This window comes from Balaenoptera ricei, chromosome 16 (genome assembly GCF_028023285.1).
Source record: "Balaenoptera ricei isolate mBalRic1 chromosome 16, mBalRic1.hap2, whole genome shotgun sequence".
In the NCBI taxonomy this organism is placed as follows: Eukaryota; Metazoa; Chordata; class Mammalia; order Artiodactyla; family Balaenopteridae; genus Balaenoptera; species Balaenoptera ricei.
Window position 1 is genome coordinate 27,227,806 of NC_082654.1, and position 19,710 is coordinate 27,247,515.

The following is a 19,710-nucleotide window of genomic DNA, read 5'->3' on the forward strand; positions in this document are numbered from 1 at the left end:
GAGACAAGTCTATTTAAATTCATAATAGCTAATACTTATATAACATTTACTATGTGCCATGCACTGATCTAAGGCTTTATCTGTAACTATTTGATTTTCGTGATTATCCTTTCATGTAAGTATTGGTATTATTCTCTAGTAAGTGGCAGGGGCTGGACTGGGACTCCGACAGTTGGCTTCAGAGTTCACACTCTTAACCACTCACTGTGTAAGTACAGGCTGTAGAACCATTCCCTCCAGGTTTAAATTCTAGCTGCATTACCTACAACTCTGTGAATGAACTTGATCAATTAATTATTTGTCTCCTCTGAGTCTCATACGTATGCTGTATTGCATATAACCTCTGTCCAATTTCTGACACATAGTAAACTCTCTACATGTTTAGCTCATATTAGTTATTCATTTGTTAAAAACATATGCTTGGAGTGCCCACCATATGCTTGCTCTTTCAAGGAGCACTTGTGCTGGTTTGTCTCTTTTCTAAAATAGTGTAGGTACTGGAATGTGTGACCATAAAGCTCATAGCTGATAGAGGATATGATGATCTGTATTTCCATCATTCCTTCTCCTGTGAGTAAGGGTGGAAAAGAGACATTGGTCAGAGAAGGGAAGAATATTCCTGTTGATTCATGTTGCAGGTCACACAGTTAAGTCAGAGGAGCTAAAACAGGTTACTCCTTGATTGAAACATGACCGTCTTCTATCTTGCAAGGTTATTTGTCCTGTTTGGCCCAGCTTAGACCTTCAGGAGAAATACACACTGTATGTGGAGCAGGAGGGGGCACTTACTCAGCTGGCCAGTTCCACTAAATCAGCCCCAGCCATGAGGGAAATGATAAATGTGGCAATCAGGTGACCCATCACCACCCCAGTGTAGATTTTAAATGAATGCAAAAACTAAGTATGGAAACCTGTTAGCAGGGAGTGGAGAGAGGGGAACCCAAGGCAGAGGAGGAGTAGAATATTTTGATAGAAAGTGAAAAAAAGAGGAAAAAGTTTGCGGTAAAGATAGTTGAGAATAAGCCCTTATGTTTTTTCCCTAGATGAAGATGTCTTAAAAAGAAGATTGGCACAGGCTCCGTTTGGTTATTCTAATAGTGATATTCTGCGATGTGTCTTCATTCCTCATATTTGTGTTTTATACCAGGGGTCTGACACATCTTTGTTCTTTCCTTTTTTACAGTCCTGAGGCTTTCTACGAATGCAGGCCAGTGGAAAGAAGCAGCTAGCAAGGTGACCCACGCGTTGGTTAATATCAGGTGAGGAATGAGGGTTTATCTCTTTCAGAGTTCCTTGGCTCATCCTGAGGTTTATTGTACCTTTCTAAGTGGAGTGTGTTGAACAGCACCACTATTTTAAGCCCTGATGTCTGTAGGAGTGGAAGAAATTGTCATATTTGATCAAGAAAAGCAGGAATGCATGTGACTTTCATTTTGTCATATTGAAATAGCTCACAGTGTTTGCTCTTCTCTGAATTTTCTTACCAAGAGATGGTTGGAAGCCCTTTTCAGCATCTTTGTTGCCAAAGTGTTTTCTGTGTATAGGTCATCTGAAAGCTGTTCTGTGGCAATTTTTTCTGTCATTCTCCAAGAGTTGAATGAATGACTCATGGGGATCTGGAACTTTGACGTTTTGCTTTACGTGGCTATTTCTATTTGTGGTAAACAGAGCCAAATGGAGCTCATGGGGCTAAGTCATTTTAGGTTTCTTATGAAACAGCAAGGCAATTATAGAGTGCTGTATGTATTGGATAAAATTGAGTCAGACATGGAGTTGGTTTAGGGTTTTGAGGAAATAGCACACACTCACAGGAGTGAGCTGTTTGTAAATGGAGAGAATGTGCCTTCAGTATTATGAAACCTAAAGCTGGCTTTTCTTACATTCCTTGCTCCCTTTGTGCCTATCATTTTTCATTTTCTCAACAGTTATTATATTGCTCTTGCAAACAATTGAAAAATTAACATTGAGTAGAAGAGGCAAACCCAACAGATGGGGAAACTTGATTTAGCTCCAGATGTAAGCCTTGCCAGACATTTCCAGTAATAGTAATGCACATTTACAACTTGGTATAGATTCTAATTTGTGACAGAGCTGGGATTGTGTTTGTTCCTATATCTTTCTTTTCTTGCCCTTTTGGTTTTTTTTTTTAAGGTAAAATGTCCTGTCCCTGCAGTGATTTACTAATGTTTGGCAAATCTGGGAACAAAAGAAAAAGTGTGAAATGTGTGTGTTGGGAGGGCTGGGATGAGGGAGCATGGGGGTGAGATGTGCTAACAAGATTGTATTGAAGGTATTGAAGGTTGATCTGCCTTACCTGACCCCAGAGACATTTTGTAGTAAACACGGTTTTATAAATCTCACAACTAAATACATAACTGCATCGAGCAAATAAGCCAGATACTATAGTAAGGCCTTATGATAAATGTGATTTTCTGTAGGATTCAGGAATTACAAACTGCTTTCTCCCAAATATCCCTTTGTGACCCAAGGGCAATATGACAAATGTGAGTGTTTGAAAGAAACACCAGATTCCGGGCTACAGTATGAAGTGCATATGGGTATAATTTTATGTTGTGTTTATTTATTCATGTATTTACTTAGGCTTTCCAGGCAGTTCCTTTTCATCTGGGGCCTGTTCCCTTGATCACAATCCTTTATGCTTGCTTTATCTCCTACTTTGTTGCTTTTCCTTTCAGTGGCTTCTGGCTTGGCTGCTGTCATTCTTCCCAAGGGCCATCAAACAGCTGATTTAAGCTATTGGCCTGTCCTTTTTCTGAATAGCCCAGAAATGACTGGCCTGAGCTTTGAGCAGATAACCATGACCTCTTCCTTCTCTTTGTAGGTCTCTATCAGGCCTACCTATACCTCCATTTTCATTCCTCAAACTTCTTTGATGAACTTGCTGCAGAGAGTAATTATATCATCCTCACTGTTGCTAATGAATTAGACTTGGAGTATATGTAAAAAGTATCAACGATCCAGTCAGTTTTTTCAAGAGATTACTGGAAGGATGTGTTAGAATATCACTTATCACCCTCAAGCCAGATCAGGGGGAAATACTGGTGATGCTGAGCCTGCAAAAGTTTACTTTTTTCCTTTTTAACATTTATTTTCACTTAATAAGTGCTAAACTTGTTGCTGCTCCTTCTTAAACTGCTATCTTCTTCAGTCGTCAAACTCTATAGCATGTATTATAAACTTTTAAAAAATATACTTTTTACCAATGAGGAAACTGAGTCTTAAGGATATTTGAATTGCAGAAAGTCCCACAATTGTTGTGTGGCAAAGCGGAGAATTAATCATAGGTCTTCTAATTCCCAAGTCCAGGGCTCTTTCTTTTATATAGTAACACCTCCTTCTATAGTGTTACATCAAAGGCTACTATGGAGGTACACAGAAAACTCAGTATGATGTATTGAAAGGGACATGGGCATGGAAATTTGAGTTAGAGAAACTGGGTTTTTAATTTTTGTCTCTACCACTTAATATATGATCTTGAGCAAGTTATTTAGCATCTCTGTACCTCTTTCCACTATCTATAAAATGGAGGTCATGATGATATCAATTGTTTTACAGGGAAGTGGTTGTGAGAATTACATATAATGTAACGTATGTTAAAGTATTTCATGAACTATAAAATACTGGTCATTTCATTTAGCGTAATGTCTGTACGGTTCATCCCTGTTGTAGCATGTGTCAGAATTTCCTTCCTTTTTAGGCTGAATAATATTCCTGTTTATTTATTCATTCATTCATTCATTCATTCATTTATGGCTGCATTGGGTCTTTGTTGCTGCACGTGGGCTTTCTCTAGTTGCGGCGAGCGGGGGCTACTCTTTGTTGCGGTGCGTGGGCTTCTCATTGTGGTGGCTTCTCTTGTTGCGGAGCACGGGCTCTAGGCGTGCGGGCTTCAGTAGTTGTGGCACACGGGCTCAGTAGTTGTGGCGCGCGGGCTTAGTTGCTCCACGGCATGCTTCCCGGACCAGGGCTCGAACCCGTGTCTCCTGCATTGACAGGCGGAGTCTTAACCACTGCGCCACCAGGGAAGCCCTAATATTCCATTTTATGTATATGCCACATTTTGTTTATCCATTCATCACTGATGAAACCCCAAGTGGATTGCTTCCACCTTTTGGTTGTTGTAGTTTTGGTTATTTGTACATGGGTGTACAAATATCTGTTCAGTTCCTGCTTTCACTTCTTTTGCGAATATACCCAGAAGTGGAATTGATGGATTGTATGGTAATCTTATGTTTAATATTTTGAGGAATTGCCATACCATTTTTCTGGTTTAGCATTCTGAGCCTTCCTTAGAATGTTTCCTAAGTGTGTCTTCATTTATCCCTTCTATAAATGTTAAAATGTTACCCGTGAAAGATGTTTTGCTTTTCTTTGTAGGTAGGCTGTGTTGCTTTGAATAAGGGTGTTCCAAGGAGTATTCTTTTCTCCGAGCTGAGGGCAAATAAGTGGTACGCCTAAGAAGTCAGCATTCCACTGAGCTGATGGTAATGAGTGCTGCCTTATGCTCCTTATGCTCCAAAGCTACAAAGTTGTAGCTTTGCTTCTTCTTCTTTTTTTTTTTTTTAATTAATTAATTTATTTATTTATTTTTGGCTGTGTTGGGTCTTCGTTTCTGTGCGAGGGCTTTCTCCAGTTGTGGCGAGCGGGGGCCACTCTTCATCGCGGTGCGCGGGCCTCTCACTGTCGCGGCCTCTCCCGTTGCGGAGCACAGGCTCCAGACGCGCAGGCTCTGTAGTTGTGGCTCACAGGCTTAGTTGCTCCGCGGCATGTGGGATCCTCCCAGACCAGGGCTTGAACCCGTGTCCCCTGCATTGGCAGGCAGACTCCCAACCACTGTGCCACCAGGGAAGCCCAGCTTTGCTTCTTAAGAGCCTTGTGTTGTACATCCATGACACTGTTAACTTTGGGTGGTTTAGAAAACAAGAGACTGTCAGAAAATTGGACCTGTGGGTCTCCCAGGGATACTATGGGATATTTAACTTCTGGCCACCAAATTGATTATCAAGGACAGAGTGTATAAAGGCTTAGTAGTAAAGTTGTGATGGTATGCAACATTTACTTATATTGTTTGTAAATGTTGTGTTGATCCACACCTGGAAAGGATTTCTTTCTTTCCTTTGTTGATCCCACACCTGGAAAGGATTTCTTTCTTTCCTTTGTTGATCTCACACCTGGAAAGGATTTTCTTTTCTTTCTTTCTTTCTTTCTTCCTTTCTTCCTTTCTTCCTTCCTTCCTTCCTTCCTTTCTTTCTTTCCTCCCTCCCTCCCTCCCTTCCTTCCTCCCTCCCTTCCTTCCTTCCTTTTAAATTTGGCTGCACTTCATGGCATGCGGAACTTCCCCAACCAGGGATCAAACCCCTTCAGTGGAAGTGCAGAATCTTAACCACTGGACCACCAGGGAAACCCCCTGGAAAGGATTTCTAAGGCAGAGTGAACAAACTCTTAGCCACCTCTCCTGTAGTATGTATGTTCTTTGATAATCACGGCAAGGGATTGGGTTGTGTGTGAAATTTTCAGATACCTAACAGCTGGGAGGGCCTCCGAGACTGGTTTGCCAGTTGATGACAGCTACAAGTTATGTCTTTGGGATCTTCTGGAACGCAGTGCATGCAGTGGCAACCCTAACAGTATCTCACCAACAGTGAAAAGCAGCAGAAAGGCTGCAGACCTTTCCTTTTTTTGGAGTTTAGATTGTGACAGTGAGAATTAAAAGTACTTCTACTTGCTTGGAGGCCTAAATTTGCTCGTCAGTCTGTTTGCTTTTTACTTGTCTTTCGTGGCTTAGTCATGCTAGTTCTTTAACTGTCAAAGTTATTTGTGTTTAAACAATTTGTCCTCTCTTCCTGTTTGATCCTTCAGAGAGATTCTTAAAATGCAGCTGCTTAGAAACTGCTATTTTTATTGAAACACCTGATGTCATTAACATACAGGGCCCTATGTTTGTTCCTCCCCATCAGAGGGTTGTTCCATTGCTTTGCCACAAGAAAAATAAAATAGTATTGCTCCACCTTTAAAATTCCACTTGGTATAATTATTACTTCAGCTGCCTTCACGTATCTACTGATCCCCAAAGGAGAAATAACCTGAGGGACTATGCACAGGGATGGAAGGAAAACATTTTAGAAGTTTTGCTTGGAGACTTCTATGCTGAATATTTCCTGTCACCACTTAGCAGGCTACCCCAGTGAGGTCCTGTACTTTAGGGAAGATGTCTGCTGACTATTAACCTAATTAGTCAAAAGAGAAAAAGAAAAATGTTAGACTAAAATCTGATCTTCATCTAACCAAAGAACTTTCAAGGTAAGTAATTTGAAGCCCTTAATGAATCTCTTCAGGTTAACATCTTATTGCTTTTCACTTAATGAGCATTTTATTAGCACCAAGTTCACAATCCTTTTCTCTTGTTGCTCACAGAAATAGTGGCTGAATGACTGCGAATAGGTTTTTCTCCTGATCTGTAATTTTCTTAAGGTGGATAAAGTTTGATCTATGATATTACTCTATGGTTAATATATTAATTTTTCCTTTTATTTGGAATGCATTAAGCTAAAGTTTAGTTTGTCTTTGAGAATGCCTTTTTAGATACTGCTGGGGTTAGTGACAAGCCTGGGGTTTGGAATGAGAATTTAGTGCATTTCTTTGTAAGTCTCTTAATTGTTCACCTAGTGAGTTTGCCTCTTGTCCCCCTGTCTGCTCCAGTGGTCTTTTTGTTCCGAGGCTGAGGTGTGCTCCTCCCTTCTGCTTATGTGCTTATGTAGCTATTTTCCTTCATCCTAAAAAATACTCCCTCAAAAAAAAAAAAAAAGGAATGCTTTAAATGTACACTCTGCTGGGGACTCTAAGGAACAAGAAAATCTCTCAGCACCCTCTGGATACGGGGGTTCATTGAGAATAACACCCTTTGGAGTGGGCTGTGTATAGAATTCTGACTGTCACGGGGTGGGGGGTACAGAACACCCTCAGGCAGTAATCAAGGCCACTGTTGATGGCCACAGAGTTAGAGTTGGGAAGGGAATGGAAGGTCTCAGCCAGGCAAAATCCCCCCAAATCCCTTTGCCCATGCACCTGTTTGGGCTACAAAATTTGCCTCTTAGTCACAGCTCTGTTATCAGAATGGATACTGACGAGTTGAGAGGGGGAGCGGTTTGATGCCAAGCACTTCAGCTGAAAGATGCAGCTTAGTCTAGTGAAAAGTAAATATGGACTAAAGTGACTAATGATAGAAGCAGAGGCATTGGGCAGATGGCTCTTGAGTAGCAAGGAGTACACGAACATAATCTTCTAGTCCAGTTGTCTGCTCTAAAGTGGCAGGCAGGCTCAGATTATCCCCGGGTTCAGAATTTATCAGTAATGACCTTTCTTCTGTTAATCAGACCCTGCAGATCTCCCATTACAGAGAATGAAAAGCATTATGCAGATTAAAACAAAGCACCAAAATGAGGCTGCTATAATATCATTTCCCCAATGCCTGGGAACATTACATATTATTCTAATAGTTGCTGTTCCCTAATCTCTTAAGACTACAGCTAGAAATGAAAAACCAAACACTGAATCCCATGTGGTTAATCATCTCTTTTGCCCTAACTTGGTTTATGCTGCAAAGTGAGGTTTTGCATTAGGTAGTATCTAAGCTTGGTGAACTGCAGTGTAGTAAAGAAGTCTTGGTTTAGGAGATTCAGATATTTATAATGAAATATTAAAATCTTTTTGTTGGGGCTGCTGTGACTTTAGCATATAAAACCCCTCCTTACTTCAACCTGAAATTCCCTTGGGGTCTTTCTCCATTTTGCTTTTTAAAAAAAAATTGTGGGAAAATATATGTGACATAAAATTTACCATTTTAACCATTTTTAAAGTCTACAGTTCTGTGGCATTAAGTACATTCACATTGTTGTGCAACCACCGTCACCGCCAGCCATCTCCAGAACTCCTTCATCTTCTCCAACTGAAACTCTGTACTCATTAAACAATAATTCCTCATTCCCTCCTCTTCCCAACCCCTGGAAATCACCATTCTACTTTCTGTGTCTACTCTAGGAACTTCATATGAGAGGAATTATACACTATTTGTGCTTTTGTGACTGGCTTTTTTACTTGGCCTAATATCCGCAAGGTTCTTCCATGTCATGGCATGTATCAGAATTTCCTTCCTTTTTTTAAAGACCAAATTCAGTCTTCCATCGTATATATATACACTACATTTTCTTTATCCATTTATCCATTGATGGACACTTGCATCCTCCACCTTTTGACTACTATGAATAATGCTGCTGTGAACATGGGTGCAGAAATATTTGAGAACCTGCTTTCACTTCTTTAGGGTATATACTCAGAAGTAGGATTGCTGGATCATATGGTAATTCTATTTTTCATATTTTGAGGAATCATATACCTTTTTCCAAAGCAGCCACACCATTTTACATTCCCATCAGTGAAACACAAAGGTTCGAATTTCTCCATAGCCTTGCCAGCATTTGTTATTTTCTATTTCTTCTCAATCATAACCGTTCCTGTGGGTGTGAAGTGTATCTCGTTGTGATTTTTGATTTGCATTCCCCTGATAACTAGTGGTGTTGAGTATCTTTTCATGTGCTTATTGGCCATTTGTGTATCTTCCTTGGAGAAATGTCTATTCAAGTCCTTTGCGGATTTTTAAATTGGGTTGTGTTGTTGTTGAGTTTTAGAAATTCTTGGGCTTCCCTGGTGGCGCAGTGGTTGAGAATCTGCCTGCCAATGCAGGGGACACGAGTTCGAGCCCTGGTCTGGGAAGATCCCACATGCCGCGGAGCAACTGGGCCCGTGAGCCACAACTACTGAGCCTGCGCGTCTGGAGCTTGTGCTCTGCAACAAGAGAGGCCCGACAGTGAGAGGCCCGCACACCGCAATGAAGAGTGGCCCCCGCTCTCCACAACTAGAGAAAGCCCTCGCACAGAAACGAAGACCCAACACAGCCAAAAATAATAAATAAATAAATTAATTAATTAATTTAAAAAAAAAAAGAAAAAAGAAATTCTTTATGTATTCTGGATATCAATCTCTTGTCAGATATATGGTTTGCAAATATTTTCTCCCTTTCCATGGGTTGCCTTTTCATTCTATTGATAGTGTCCTTTGATGCACAGAAGTTTTTAATTTTTTAAAAAAAATTAATTAATTTATTTATGGCTGTGTTGGGTCTTCGTTTCTGTGCGAGGGCTTTCTCCAGCTGCGGCAAGTGGGGGCCACTCCTCATCGCGGTGCGCGGGCCTCTCACTCTTGCGGCCTCTCCTGTTGCGGAGCACAGGCTCCAGATGCGTAGGCTCAGTAATTGTGGCTCATGGGCCTAGTTGCTCCGCGGCATGTGGGATCTTCCCAGACCAGGGCTTGAACCCATGTCCCCTGCGTTGGCAGGCAGACTCTCAACCACTGCGCTACCAGGGAAGCCCAGAAGTTTTTAGTTTTGATGAAGTCCAACTTACCTATTTTTTTCTTTTGCTGTCTGTGCTTTTGTTGTCATATCCAAGAAATCGTTGCCAATGCAAGTCATGAAGCATTTCCCCTTTGTTTCTCGAAGAGTTTTGTAGTTTTAGCTTTTACGTTTAGGTCTTTGATCCATTTTGAGTGAAGTTTTTTACATGATGTACGGTAAGAGTCCAACTTCATTTTTTTTGCATATGGATGTCCAGTTTTCCCAGCACCCACTTTGTTCTTTCTGAGATAACCACGACTCTGATTTCTTAATTTGAATCAGGCTGAATTTTGAACTTAACTGATAAGGTATAGAAATGGAGACTCCATGTTTTTTTCTGCATGTCTTCATTCCTTTTGGATTTTAGGTTTGCTCATTCTTCTGCTTGTTTAAGAGCAGGGACTCCAGAGTTAGGTTGTCTGAGTTCTACTGCTTACTTTGAATAAGTTATTTAACTACTTTTTGCTTGAGTTTCCTCATCTGTAAAGTGAGGATAATGGAACCTGTGTCATTGTTGAGATGATTAAATGACAGTATATGAAAAGCACTTAGAATAGTGCCTGGCACATAGTCAATGCTATATAAATGTTCATCATTATTATCTTTTAAAAAAAATTGCCATCCTGAATGTGCATAGCTGGGGGTTTTGCCAGCCTCGGTTCTGATGATCTGCGCAGGACTTCATTCTAGACAAGCGAGTACCTTCCATATTCAACTTTGCTCAGTTCCCTTGGCCCCACCTCATGTGGACTTAAAAGGGACCAGAGATACAGAATGATATTATTTCAGGCTGACGTTAGGGGAACACTGAAACTTAGGCTGTTAGTCTGCGTCTTGGCATCATTGATGGGAAAATAGTTTGAATGGAGAGTTTATGTTTTCCATCACTTCTAGCCCTTTGAGATGTTTGATCATGAAACTTTGGCTTTATTATTTTCAGGTGAGCAGTCTGTCATCTTGTCATCATTGTGGTAAAAGAGAATGTCCTCAAAATGAATATGAGGGTATTTCCCTGGTGGTCCACTGGTTAAGACTCCGAGCTTCCACTGTAGGGGGCACGGGTTCGATCCCTGGTCGGGGATCTAAGATCCTGAAAGCCATGCAGCGCAGCCAAAATGGAAAAAAAAAAAAAAAAAAAAAGAGAATATGAAAGGAAACTAACCAATGTGCTCTTATCTCTGGTTGCAGAGATTATAGGTGTTTTAAATTTTTCTTTCTAATATTTTATTAAAAACAGTTAGCTGTGGTTTGTTTTTTTTTTTGTTTTTGGTAGATGCTCTTTATTAGGCTAAGGAAGTTCCCTTCTATTTCTAGTTTCTTGCTTTTTTTTTTTTTAACATTGAAAGGGTGTTGGGTTTTGTCAACTACTTTTTCTGCATCTGTTGAGATGATCATGTGGTTTTTGCTTATTCTATTGATATGGTTATATTACATTAATTGATTTTCAGGTGTTAAACCAACCAATCTTGCATTCCTAGGATAAATCTCACTTAGTTATGGTTTATAATTCTTTTTATATGTTGCTAGATTCAGATTGCTAATATTTTGCTGAAGAATTTTTGTGTCCATATTCATAAGAGATATTTCTCTGTAGTTATCTTGTGATGTCTTTGGGTTTTTTGGGGGAGTTGTTTGTTTTTGTTTATTACCATACTTGTATTCGTCTCACTTATGGATGTTCCTTTGTTGCAGCGAGGGGAAAAAAAAAAAGGAAACTTTATTCATGCATGCACAAAGGTTGTGATATTAACCGAAGATGATGGTGAAAATTTGTCAGCATGCTCACTCTGGCTGAGGCCACCCTGCGGTGAACCTTGGAACCTTGGAAGCTAATTCCGGTGCCCGGAACCATCCCCACATGGGCCAGGAGGTGCATTGGGGAGGGAGGAATCTGTCCCCTCCCCAGCAGTCTTACCTCATCCAGGGATGTTCAGAAAAAAGTGTTGCTGGGTCCCTGGTCCGTGATCCATGGTCCGTGGCCTGGAGCAGAGAAATGCACACCAGGAGAATCAGGTCTGGCAACAAGTCCCCGCCACCCAGCGATCCCTATGCACCCACTCACTCAACTGCCGGTTATCGGGTGATGTCTTTGGTTTTGATATCAGGGTAATGCTGGCCTCATAGAATGAGTTGGGGAAGTAGTCCCTTCTCTTTTGGTTTTTGGAAGACTTTGAAAGATCAGTATTAATTCTTCTTTAAATCTTTGGTACAGTTAATCAGTGAAGCCACCAGGGCCTGGGCTTTTTTTCACAGGTAGTTTTTTTGAGATTGTAATTCATTCTCTTTGTTTCTTATAGGTCTGTTCAGATTGTCTGTTTCTTCTTGAGTCCGTTTTGGTAATTTGTGTCTTCCTAGGAATTTGTCCATTTTGTCTAAGTTGTCTAGTTTATTGGCATACAGTTGTTCATAATGTTACTTTTTTTATTCTGTAAGGTCAGTAGTAATGTTCTCTCCTTTATATCTAATTCTAGTAATCTGAATTTCCTCTTTTTTCTTTGTTAGTCTAGCTAAAAATTTGTCATTTTGTTGATCTTTTCAAAGAATCACCTTTTGGTTTCATTGATTTTTCTCTTTTGTTTTTCTTTTTTCTATTTCATTATTTCCACTCTTGTTTTTTTAAATTTTCTTCCTTCTGCTTACATTAGGCTTAGTTTGCTCTTCCATAAAACAAACCTCAATAAGTTTTAAATGATAGAAATAATACAAGGTATATTCTCTGACCACAATAGAATGAAATTAGAAATCAACAATAGAAAGAAATTTGGTCGGAGAACATACGTTGTATAGTTTCTGTCATTTTAAATTTATTGAGGTTTGTTTTATGGTCTAGCATATGATATATCCTGGAGAATGTTTCATATGTACTTGAGGAAAATGTATATTCTGCTATGGTTGAGGGTACTAATTGATTTATAGTGTTGTTCAAGTCTCCTATTTCCATGTTGATCTTCTGCCTAGTTGTTCTATCCATTATTAAAGAATGGGTATTGAAGTCTCCAATTTTTATTGTTGAATTGTCTCTGCTTTTATTTCTTTCATGACATATCTTTTTTTTTCATTTTTTTTACTTTCAATCTATTTGTATCTTTTTTTTTTTGGTTCTATTTGTATCTTTGAATTTAAACTGTGTCTCTAGTAGATGGCATATCATTGGATCTTGTCACTTTATTCAGTCTGATAATCTCTGCCTTTTGATCAGATTGTTTATTACATTCATATTTAATGTTGTTATTGATATAATTGGACTTACGTCTGCCATTTCATTTCTAGTTTTCTATGTGTCTCAGGTCTTTTTTGTTCCTCTGTACCTTCTTTACTGCATTCTTTTGCATGAAGTGGACATTTTCTAATATAGCACTTTGATTTCTTTAATGCTTTTTTCACTATTTCTTTAGTGGTTGCTCTAGGGCTTACCAATATACATCTTATCAGAATTAGAAGCTGTTCAAATTTATAATATAAATTTGTGAGATATAGAAACATTACTCTTATGTAGCTCTTAATGTATACATGCAACACTCACTTCAGTAAACTTTATTTGCCAAAATAACACACTGAAAGGAAGAATTTCACATATTTCCTGAGAAAGGATGCATTAGAAACAGGACCCTAATTTTGTCTACTTTTTCATATCTGGAGCTAGGTACTAGGTGATAGTGGGGGAAAAGTCTATATTTAGAGTTTAGATACATTTCCTTTGTGAGAGATTTTCTCACATGTAGGTATTAAACACAGCATTCTAGAACCTGCTGTATTGTTTGGTGAACTAATAGCCCACAGCTATTTCTTTTTCTGTACTCAAAATGTGAGCAATCAGAGCTCATTGGCTCTTACTGCCTACATGTTGAGCTTTATAACTAAGAGTACAGGTACAAAAGTAATAGGACTAATTGGTGAACAGTTGTTTTGGAGGTATATAATTTCTGAGAGAAGGACACAGTACTTTGATGTGGAGTGCACAAAAGAGTTCTTAGGTGTGTTCTTTTATGTCTGGAGTCAGTGTTGGTTTGTGCAAGAAGTTCTTGTCCTGTGCCGTATTTTTTACATCTCATTTTCTCCCAGCAAGGTAGGAGCTGCTGATCGTGGCCTGTTTTTATTGGCTCAGATAAGGGACTGTTTATGGAGTATGACTCCTAGGAGAAAAGGAGTCAACTTTGAGCCCAGCCCTGTGTCCTGAATCCAGCTACTGGAATATGAAATAGAAGGAGCTCCTTGGTGGGTTCCAGGTGCACACTCTGAGAGTATCAGTTAAGGCCTTCTAGGTGTGGGGCCTCACCCTTTGTAAAGGCTAGTGTTTCATAGGAATGTGACAGCCAGCTTGAGGAACCTCATAATTGTGAGTTAGTTGGGAGAGATCTTTTTTTTTTTTTTTTTTTTTTAAATTTATTTATTTATTTATTTTTGGCTGTGTTGGGTCTTCGTTTCTGTGCGAGGGCTTTCTCTAGATGCGGTGAGCGGGGGCCACTCTTCATCGCGGTGCACGTGCCTCTCTTGTTGTGTAGCACAGGCTCCAGACGCGCAGGCTCAGCAGTTGTGGCTCACGGGCCCAGTTGCTCCGCGGCATGTGGGATCCTCCCAGACCAGGGCTCGAACCCGCGTTCCCTGCATTGGCAGGCAGATTCTCAACCACTGTGCCACCAGGGAAGCCCCGGGAGAGATCTTATATGTATCTGATGACCTTATTTTATTTTTGTTTGTTTGTTTTTGTTTTTTAATGCCAACTCTGTTTTATTTATTAATTAATTTTTATTGGAGTATGGTTGCTTTACAGTGTTGTGTTAGCCTCCACTGAACAACAAAATGAATCAGCCATGCACATACAGATATCCCCTCCCTTTTGGATTTCCCTCCCATTTAGGTTACCACAGTGCATTAGGTAGAGTTCCCTGGGCTATACAGTATGTTCCCATCAGTTGTCTATTTTATATATAGTATCAATAATGTATATGTGTCAATCCCAGTCTCCCAATTCCTCCCTCCCCACCCTTTTCCCCCTTGGTATCGATACATTTGTTCTCTGCCTCTGTCTCTATTTCTGCTTTGCAAATAAGATCTGATGACCTTATTTTGAATGTTGTTTTGGCAAATGCTTAGACAGTCTTTTTGCTTGTTAATTACACTGATATTTTTCACTTTCTTAATGAATTATGCCAAGTACTTACTTGAGCCTTTTGGAGGTGGCTTTGAGGGACTGCCTTTGTGACTGAGCTAGTGATAATGGAGTAGCTGCTTTCTGGTGACTAAGGTCATTGAGAGTACAGGGTCTTGAGGTAAGTTGGAAGGGCTTTCTTCTTAGCAGACAGTTGCAGATAAAATTGCTAAGAATGCTGGAGGAGAAATGTATGATTGGCAGTTTGCTCCAGAATGTTCTAGCCCTCGGTCCCAGGTGTGTGAGTGAATGGCCCCCATGTGGCAGGAGAGCAAATTCTCTCCTCTTTCTTTAGGTACACAGTCTCACAACATTCTCTGTTTCTGTAAATATGTATTTACATAGCAAAGGCCTTTGGTTTGTACCTGTCCCATTGGTTATTCATTGGCTCTCCTACCTATAATTTTATGGTGTGGTAAATTAACTTAGATTTTAAACCTAGCATTAACTTTTTTTTTTTTATGTCTGAAACATTTATATTAACATATTTCCATACATATTTCCATACAAATACAAATATAAGATTTTTAGAAATTTCATGTAATGTGTGAAACATTTATATTAACATATTTCCATACAAATAACCCAATGGAAGTTTAGTATTAGTTGTTTTGTTTGTTTTTTTATACTGCAGGTTCTTATTAGGCATCAATTTTATACACATCAGTGTATACATGTCAATCCCAATCGCCCAATTCAGCACACCACCATCCCCACCCCACCGCAGTTTTCCCCCCTTGGTGTCCATATGTCCATTCTCTACATCTGTGTCTCAACTTCTGCCCTGCAAACCGGCTCATCTGTACCATTTTTCTAGGTTCCACATACATGCGTTAATATACGATATTTGTTTTTCTCTTTCTGACTTACTTCACTCTGTATGACAGTCTCTAGATCCATCCACGTCTCAACAAATGACTCAATTTCGTTCCTTTTTATGGCTGAGTAATATTCCATTGTATATATGTACCACAACTTCTTTATCCATTCGTCTGTTGATGGGCATTTAGGTTGCTTCCATGACCTGGCTATTGTAAATAGTGCTGCAATGAACATTCGGGTGCATGTGTCTTTTTGAATTACGGTTTTCTCTGGGTATATGCCCAGTAGTGGGATTGCTGGGTCATATGGTAATTCTATTTTTAGTTTTTTAAGGAACCTCCATATTGTTCTCCATAGTGGCTGTATCAATTTACATTCCCACCAACAGTGCAAGAGGGTTCCCTTTTCTCCACACCCTCTCCAGCATTTGTTGTTTGTAGATTTTCTGATGATGCCCATTCTAACAGGAGTGAGGTGATATCTCATTGTAGTTTTGATTTGCATTTCTCTAATAATTAGTGATGTTGAGCATCTTTTCATGTGCTTCGTGGCCGTCTGTATGTCTTCTTTGGAGAAATGTCTATTTAGGTCTTCTGCCCATTTTTGGATTGGGGTGTTTGTTTCTTTAATATTGAGCTGCATGAGCTGTTTATATATTTTGGAGATTAATCCTTTGTTCGTTGATTTGTTTGCAAATATTTTCTCCCATTCTGAGGGTTGTCTTTTCGTCTTGTTTATGGTTTCCTTTGCTGTGCAAAAGCTTTGAAGTTTCATTAAGTCCCATTTGTTTATTTTCGTTTTTATTTCCATTACTCTAGGAGGTGGATCAAAAAAGATCTTGCTGTGATTTATGTAAAAGAGTGTTCTTCCTATGTTTTCCTCTAAGAGTTTTATAGTGTCCAGTCTTATATTTAGGTCTCTAATCCATTTTGAGTTTATTTTTGTGTATGGTGTTAGGGAGTGTTCTAATTTCATTCTTTTACATGTAGCTGTCCAGTTTTCCCAGCACCACTTATTGAAGAGACTGTCTTTTCTCCATTGTATATCTTTGCCTCCTTTGTCATAGATTAGTTGACCATAGGTGAGTGGGTTAATCTCTGGGCTTTCTATCTTGTTCCATTGATCTATGTTTCTGTTTTTGTGCCAGTACCATATTGTCTTGATTACTGTAGCTTTGTAGTATAGTCTGAAGTCAGGGAGTCTGAGTCCTCCAGCTCCATTTTTTTGCCTCAAGACTGCTTTGGCTATTCAGGGTCGTTTGTGTCTCCATACAAATTTTAAGATGATTTGTTCTAGCTCCGTAAAAAATGCCATTGGTAATTTGATAGGGATTGCATTGAATCTGTAGATTGCTTTGGGTAGTATAGTCATTTTCACAATGTTGATTCTTCCAATCCAAGAACATGGCATATCTCTCCATCTGTTTGTATCATCTTTAATTTCTTTCATCAGTGTCTTATAGTTTTCTGCATACAGGTCTTTTGTCTCCCTAGGTAGGTTTATTCCTAGGTATTTTATTCTTTTTGTTGCAGTGGTAAATGGGAGTGTTTCCTTAATTTCTCTTTCAGATTTTTCATCATTAGTGTATAGGAATGCAAGAGATTTCTGTGCATTAATTTTGTATCCTGCAACTTTACCATATTCATTAATTAGCTCTAGCAGTTTTCTGGTGGCAGTTTTAGGATTCTCTATGTATAGTATCATGTCATCTGCAAACAGTGACAGTTTTACTTCTTCTTTTCCAATTTGTATTCCTTTTATTTCTTTTTCTTCTCTGATTGCCGTGGCTAGGACTTCCAGAACTATGCTGAATAATAGTGGTGAGAGTGGACATCCTTGTCTCGTTCCTGATCTTAGACGAAATGCTTTCAGTTTTTCACCATTGAGAATGATGTTTGCTGTGGGTTTGTCATATATGGCCTTTATTATGTTGAGGTAGGTTCCCTCTATGCCCACTTTCTGGAGAGTTTTTATCATAAATGGGTGTTGAATTTTGTCAAAAGGTTTTTCTGTATCTATTGAGATGATCATATGGTTTTCCTTCTTCAATTTGTTAATATGGTGTATCACATTGATTGATTTGCGTATATTGAAGAATCCTTGCATCCCTGGGATAAATCCCACTTGATCGTGGTGTATGATCCTTTTAATGTGTTGTTGGATTCTGTTTGCTAGTATTTTGTTGAGGATTTTTGCATCTATATTCATCAGTGATATTGGTCTGTAATTTTCTTTTTTTGTAGTATCTTTGTCTGGTTTTGGTATCAGGGTGATGGTGGCCTCATAGAATGAGTTTGGGAGTGTTCCTTTCTCTGCAATTTTTTGGAAGAGTTTGAGAAGGATGGGTGTTAGCTCTTCTCTAAATGTTTGATAGAATTTACCTGTGAAGCCATCTGGTCCTGGACTTTTGTTTGTTGGAAGATTTTTAATCACAGTTTCAATTTCATTACTTGTGATTGGTCTGTTCATATTTTCTGTTTCTTCCTGGTTCAGTCTTGGAAGGTTATACCTTTCTAAAAATTTGTCCATTTCTTCCAGGTTGTCCATTTTATTGGCATAAAGTTGCTTGTAGTAGTCTCTTAGGATGCTTTGTATTTCTGCGGTGTCTGTTGTAACTTCTCCTTTTTCATTTCTGATTTTATTGATTTGAGTCCTCTCCCTCTTTTTCTTGATGAGTCTGGCTAATGGCTTATCAATTTTGTTTATCTTCTCAAAGAACCAACTTTTAGTTTTATTGATCTTTGCTATTGTTTTCTTTGTTTCTATTTCATTTATTTCTGCTTCGATCTTTATGATTTCTTTCCTTCTGCTAACTTTGGGTTTTGTTTGTTCTTCTTTCTCTAGTTTCTTTAGGTGTAAGGTTAGATTGTTTACTTGAGATTTTTCTTGTTTCTTTAGGTAGGCTTGTATAGCTATAAACTTCCCTCTTAGAACTGCTTTTGCTGCATCCCATAGGTTTTTGGTCGTCGTGTTTTCATTGTCATTTGTCTCTAGGTATTTTTTGATTTCCTCTTTGATTTCTTCAGTGATCTCTTGGTTATTTAGTAACGTATTGTTTAGCCTCCATGTGTTTGTCTTTTTTACGTTTTTTTCCCTGTAATTCATTTCTAATCTCATAGCATCGTGGTCAGAAAAGATGCTTGATATGATTTCAATTTTCTTAAATTTACTGAGGCTTGATTTGTGACCCAAGATGTGATCTATCCTGGAGAATGTTCCGTGTGCACTTGACAAGAACGTGTAATCTGCTGTTTTTGGATGGAATGTCCTATATATATCAATTAAATCTATCTGGTCTATTGTGTCATTTAAAGCTTCTGTTTCCTTATTTATTTTCATTTTGGATGATCTGTCCATTAGTGTAAGTGAGGTGTTAAAGTCCCCCACTATTATTGTGTTACTGTTGATTTCGTCTTTTGTAGCTGTTAGCAGTTGCCTTATGTATTGAGGTGCTCCTATGTTGGGTGCATATATATTTATAATTGTTATATCTTCTTCTTGGATTGATCCCTTGATCATTATGTAGTGTCCTTCCTTGTCTCTTGTAACATTCTTTATTTTAAAGTCTATTTTATCTGATATGAGTATAGCTACTCCAGCTTTCTTTTGATTTCCATTTGCATGGAATATCTTTTTCCATCCCCTCACTTTCAGTCTGTATGTGTCCGTAGGTCTAAAGTGGGTCTCTTGTAGACAGCATATAGATGGGTCTTGTTTTTGTATCCATTCAGCCAGTCTATGTCTTTTGGTTGGGGCATTTAATCCATTCACGTTTAAGGTAATTATCGATATATATGTTCCTATGACCATTTTCTTAATTGTTTTGGGTTTGTTTTTGTAGGTCCTTTTCTTCTCTTGTGTTTCCCACTTAGAGAAGTTCCTTTAGCATTTGTTGTAGAGCTGGTTTGGTGGTGCTGAATTCTCTTAGCTTTTGCTTGTCTGTAAAGCTTTTGATTTCTCCATCAAATCTAAATGAGATCCTTGCCGGGTAGAGTCATCTTGGTTGTAGGTTCTTCCCTTTCATCACTTTAAGCATATCATGCCACTCCCTTCTGGCTTGCAGAGTTTCTGCTGAGAAATCAGCTGTTAACCTTATGGGAGTTCCCTTGTATGTTATTTGTCGTTTTTCCCTTGCTGCTTTCAATAATTTTTCTTTGTCTTTAATTTTTGCCACTTTGATTACTATGTGTCTCGGCGTGTTTCTCCTTGGGTTTATCCTGTATGGGACTCTCTGCGCTTCCTGGACTTGGGTGGCTATTTCCTTTCCCAT

General features: G+C 39.0%; 1 protein-coding gene across 8 annotated transcripts in view; it reads left to right on the plus strand.

The window, feature by feature from the left end:
• Positions 1-19,710, plus strand: part of ARMH3 (armadillo like helical domain containing 3) — a 181,605-nt gene that overhangs the window by 93,519 nt on the left and 68,376 nt on the right. For all 8 annotated transcript variants that reach the window (XM_059900248.1, XM_059900245.1, XM_059900252.1 and 5 more), the window contains one exon: positions 1,184-1,259. In XM_059900248.1, the coding sequence (XP_059756231.1) occupies positions 1,184-1,259 (76 nt within the window). The remainder of the gene's footprint in view (positions 1-1,183; positions 1,260-19,710) is intronic.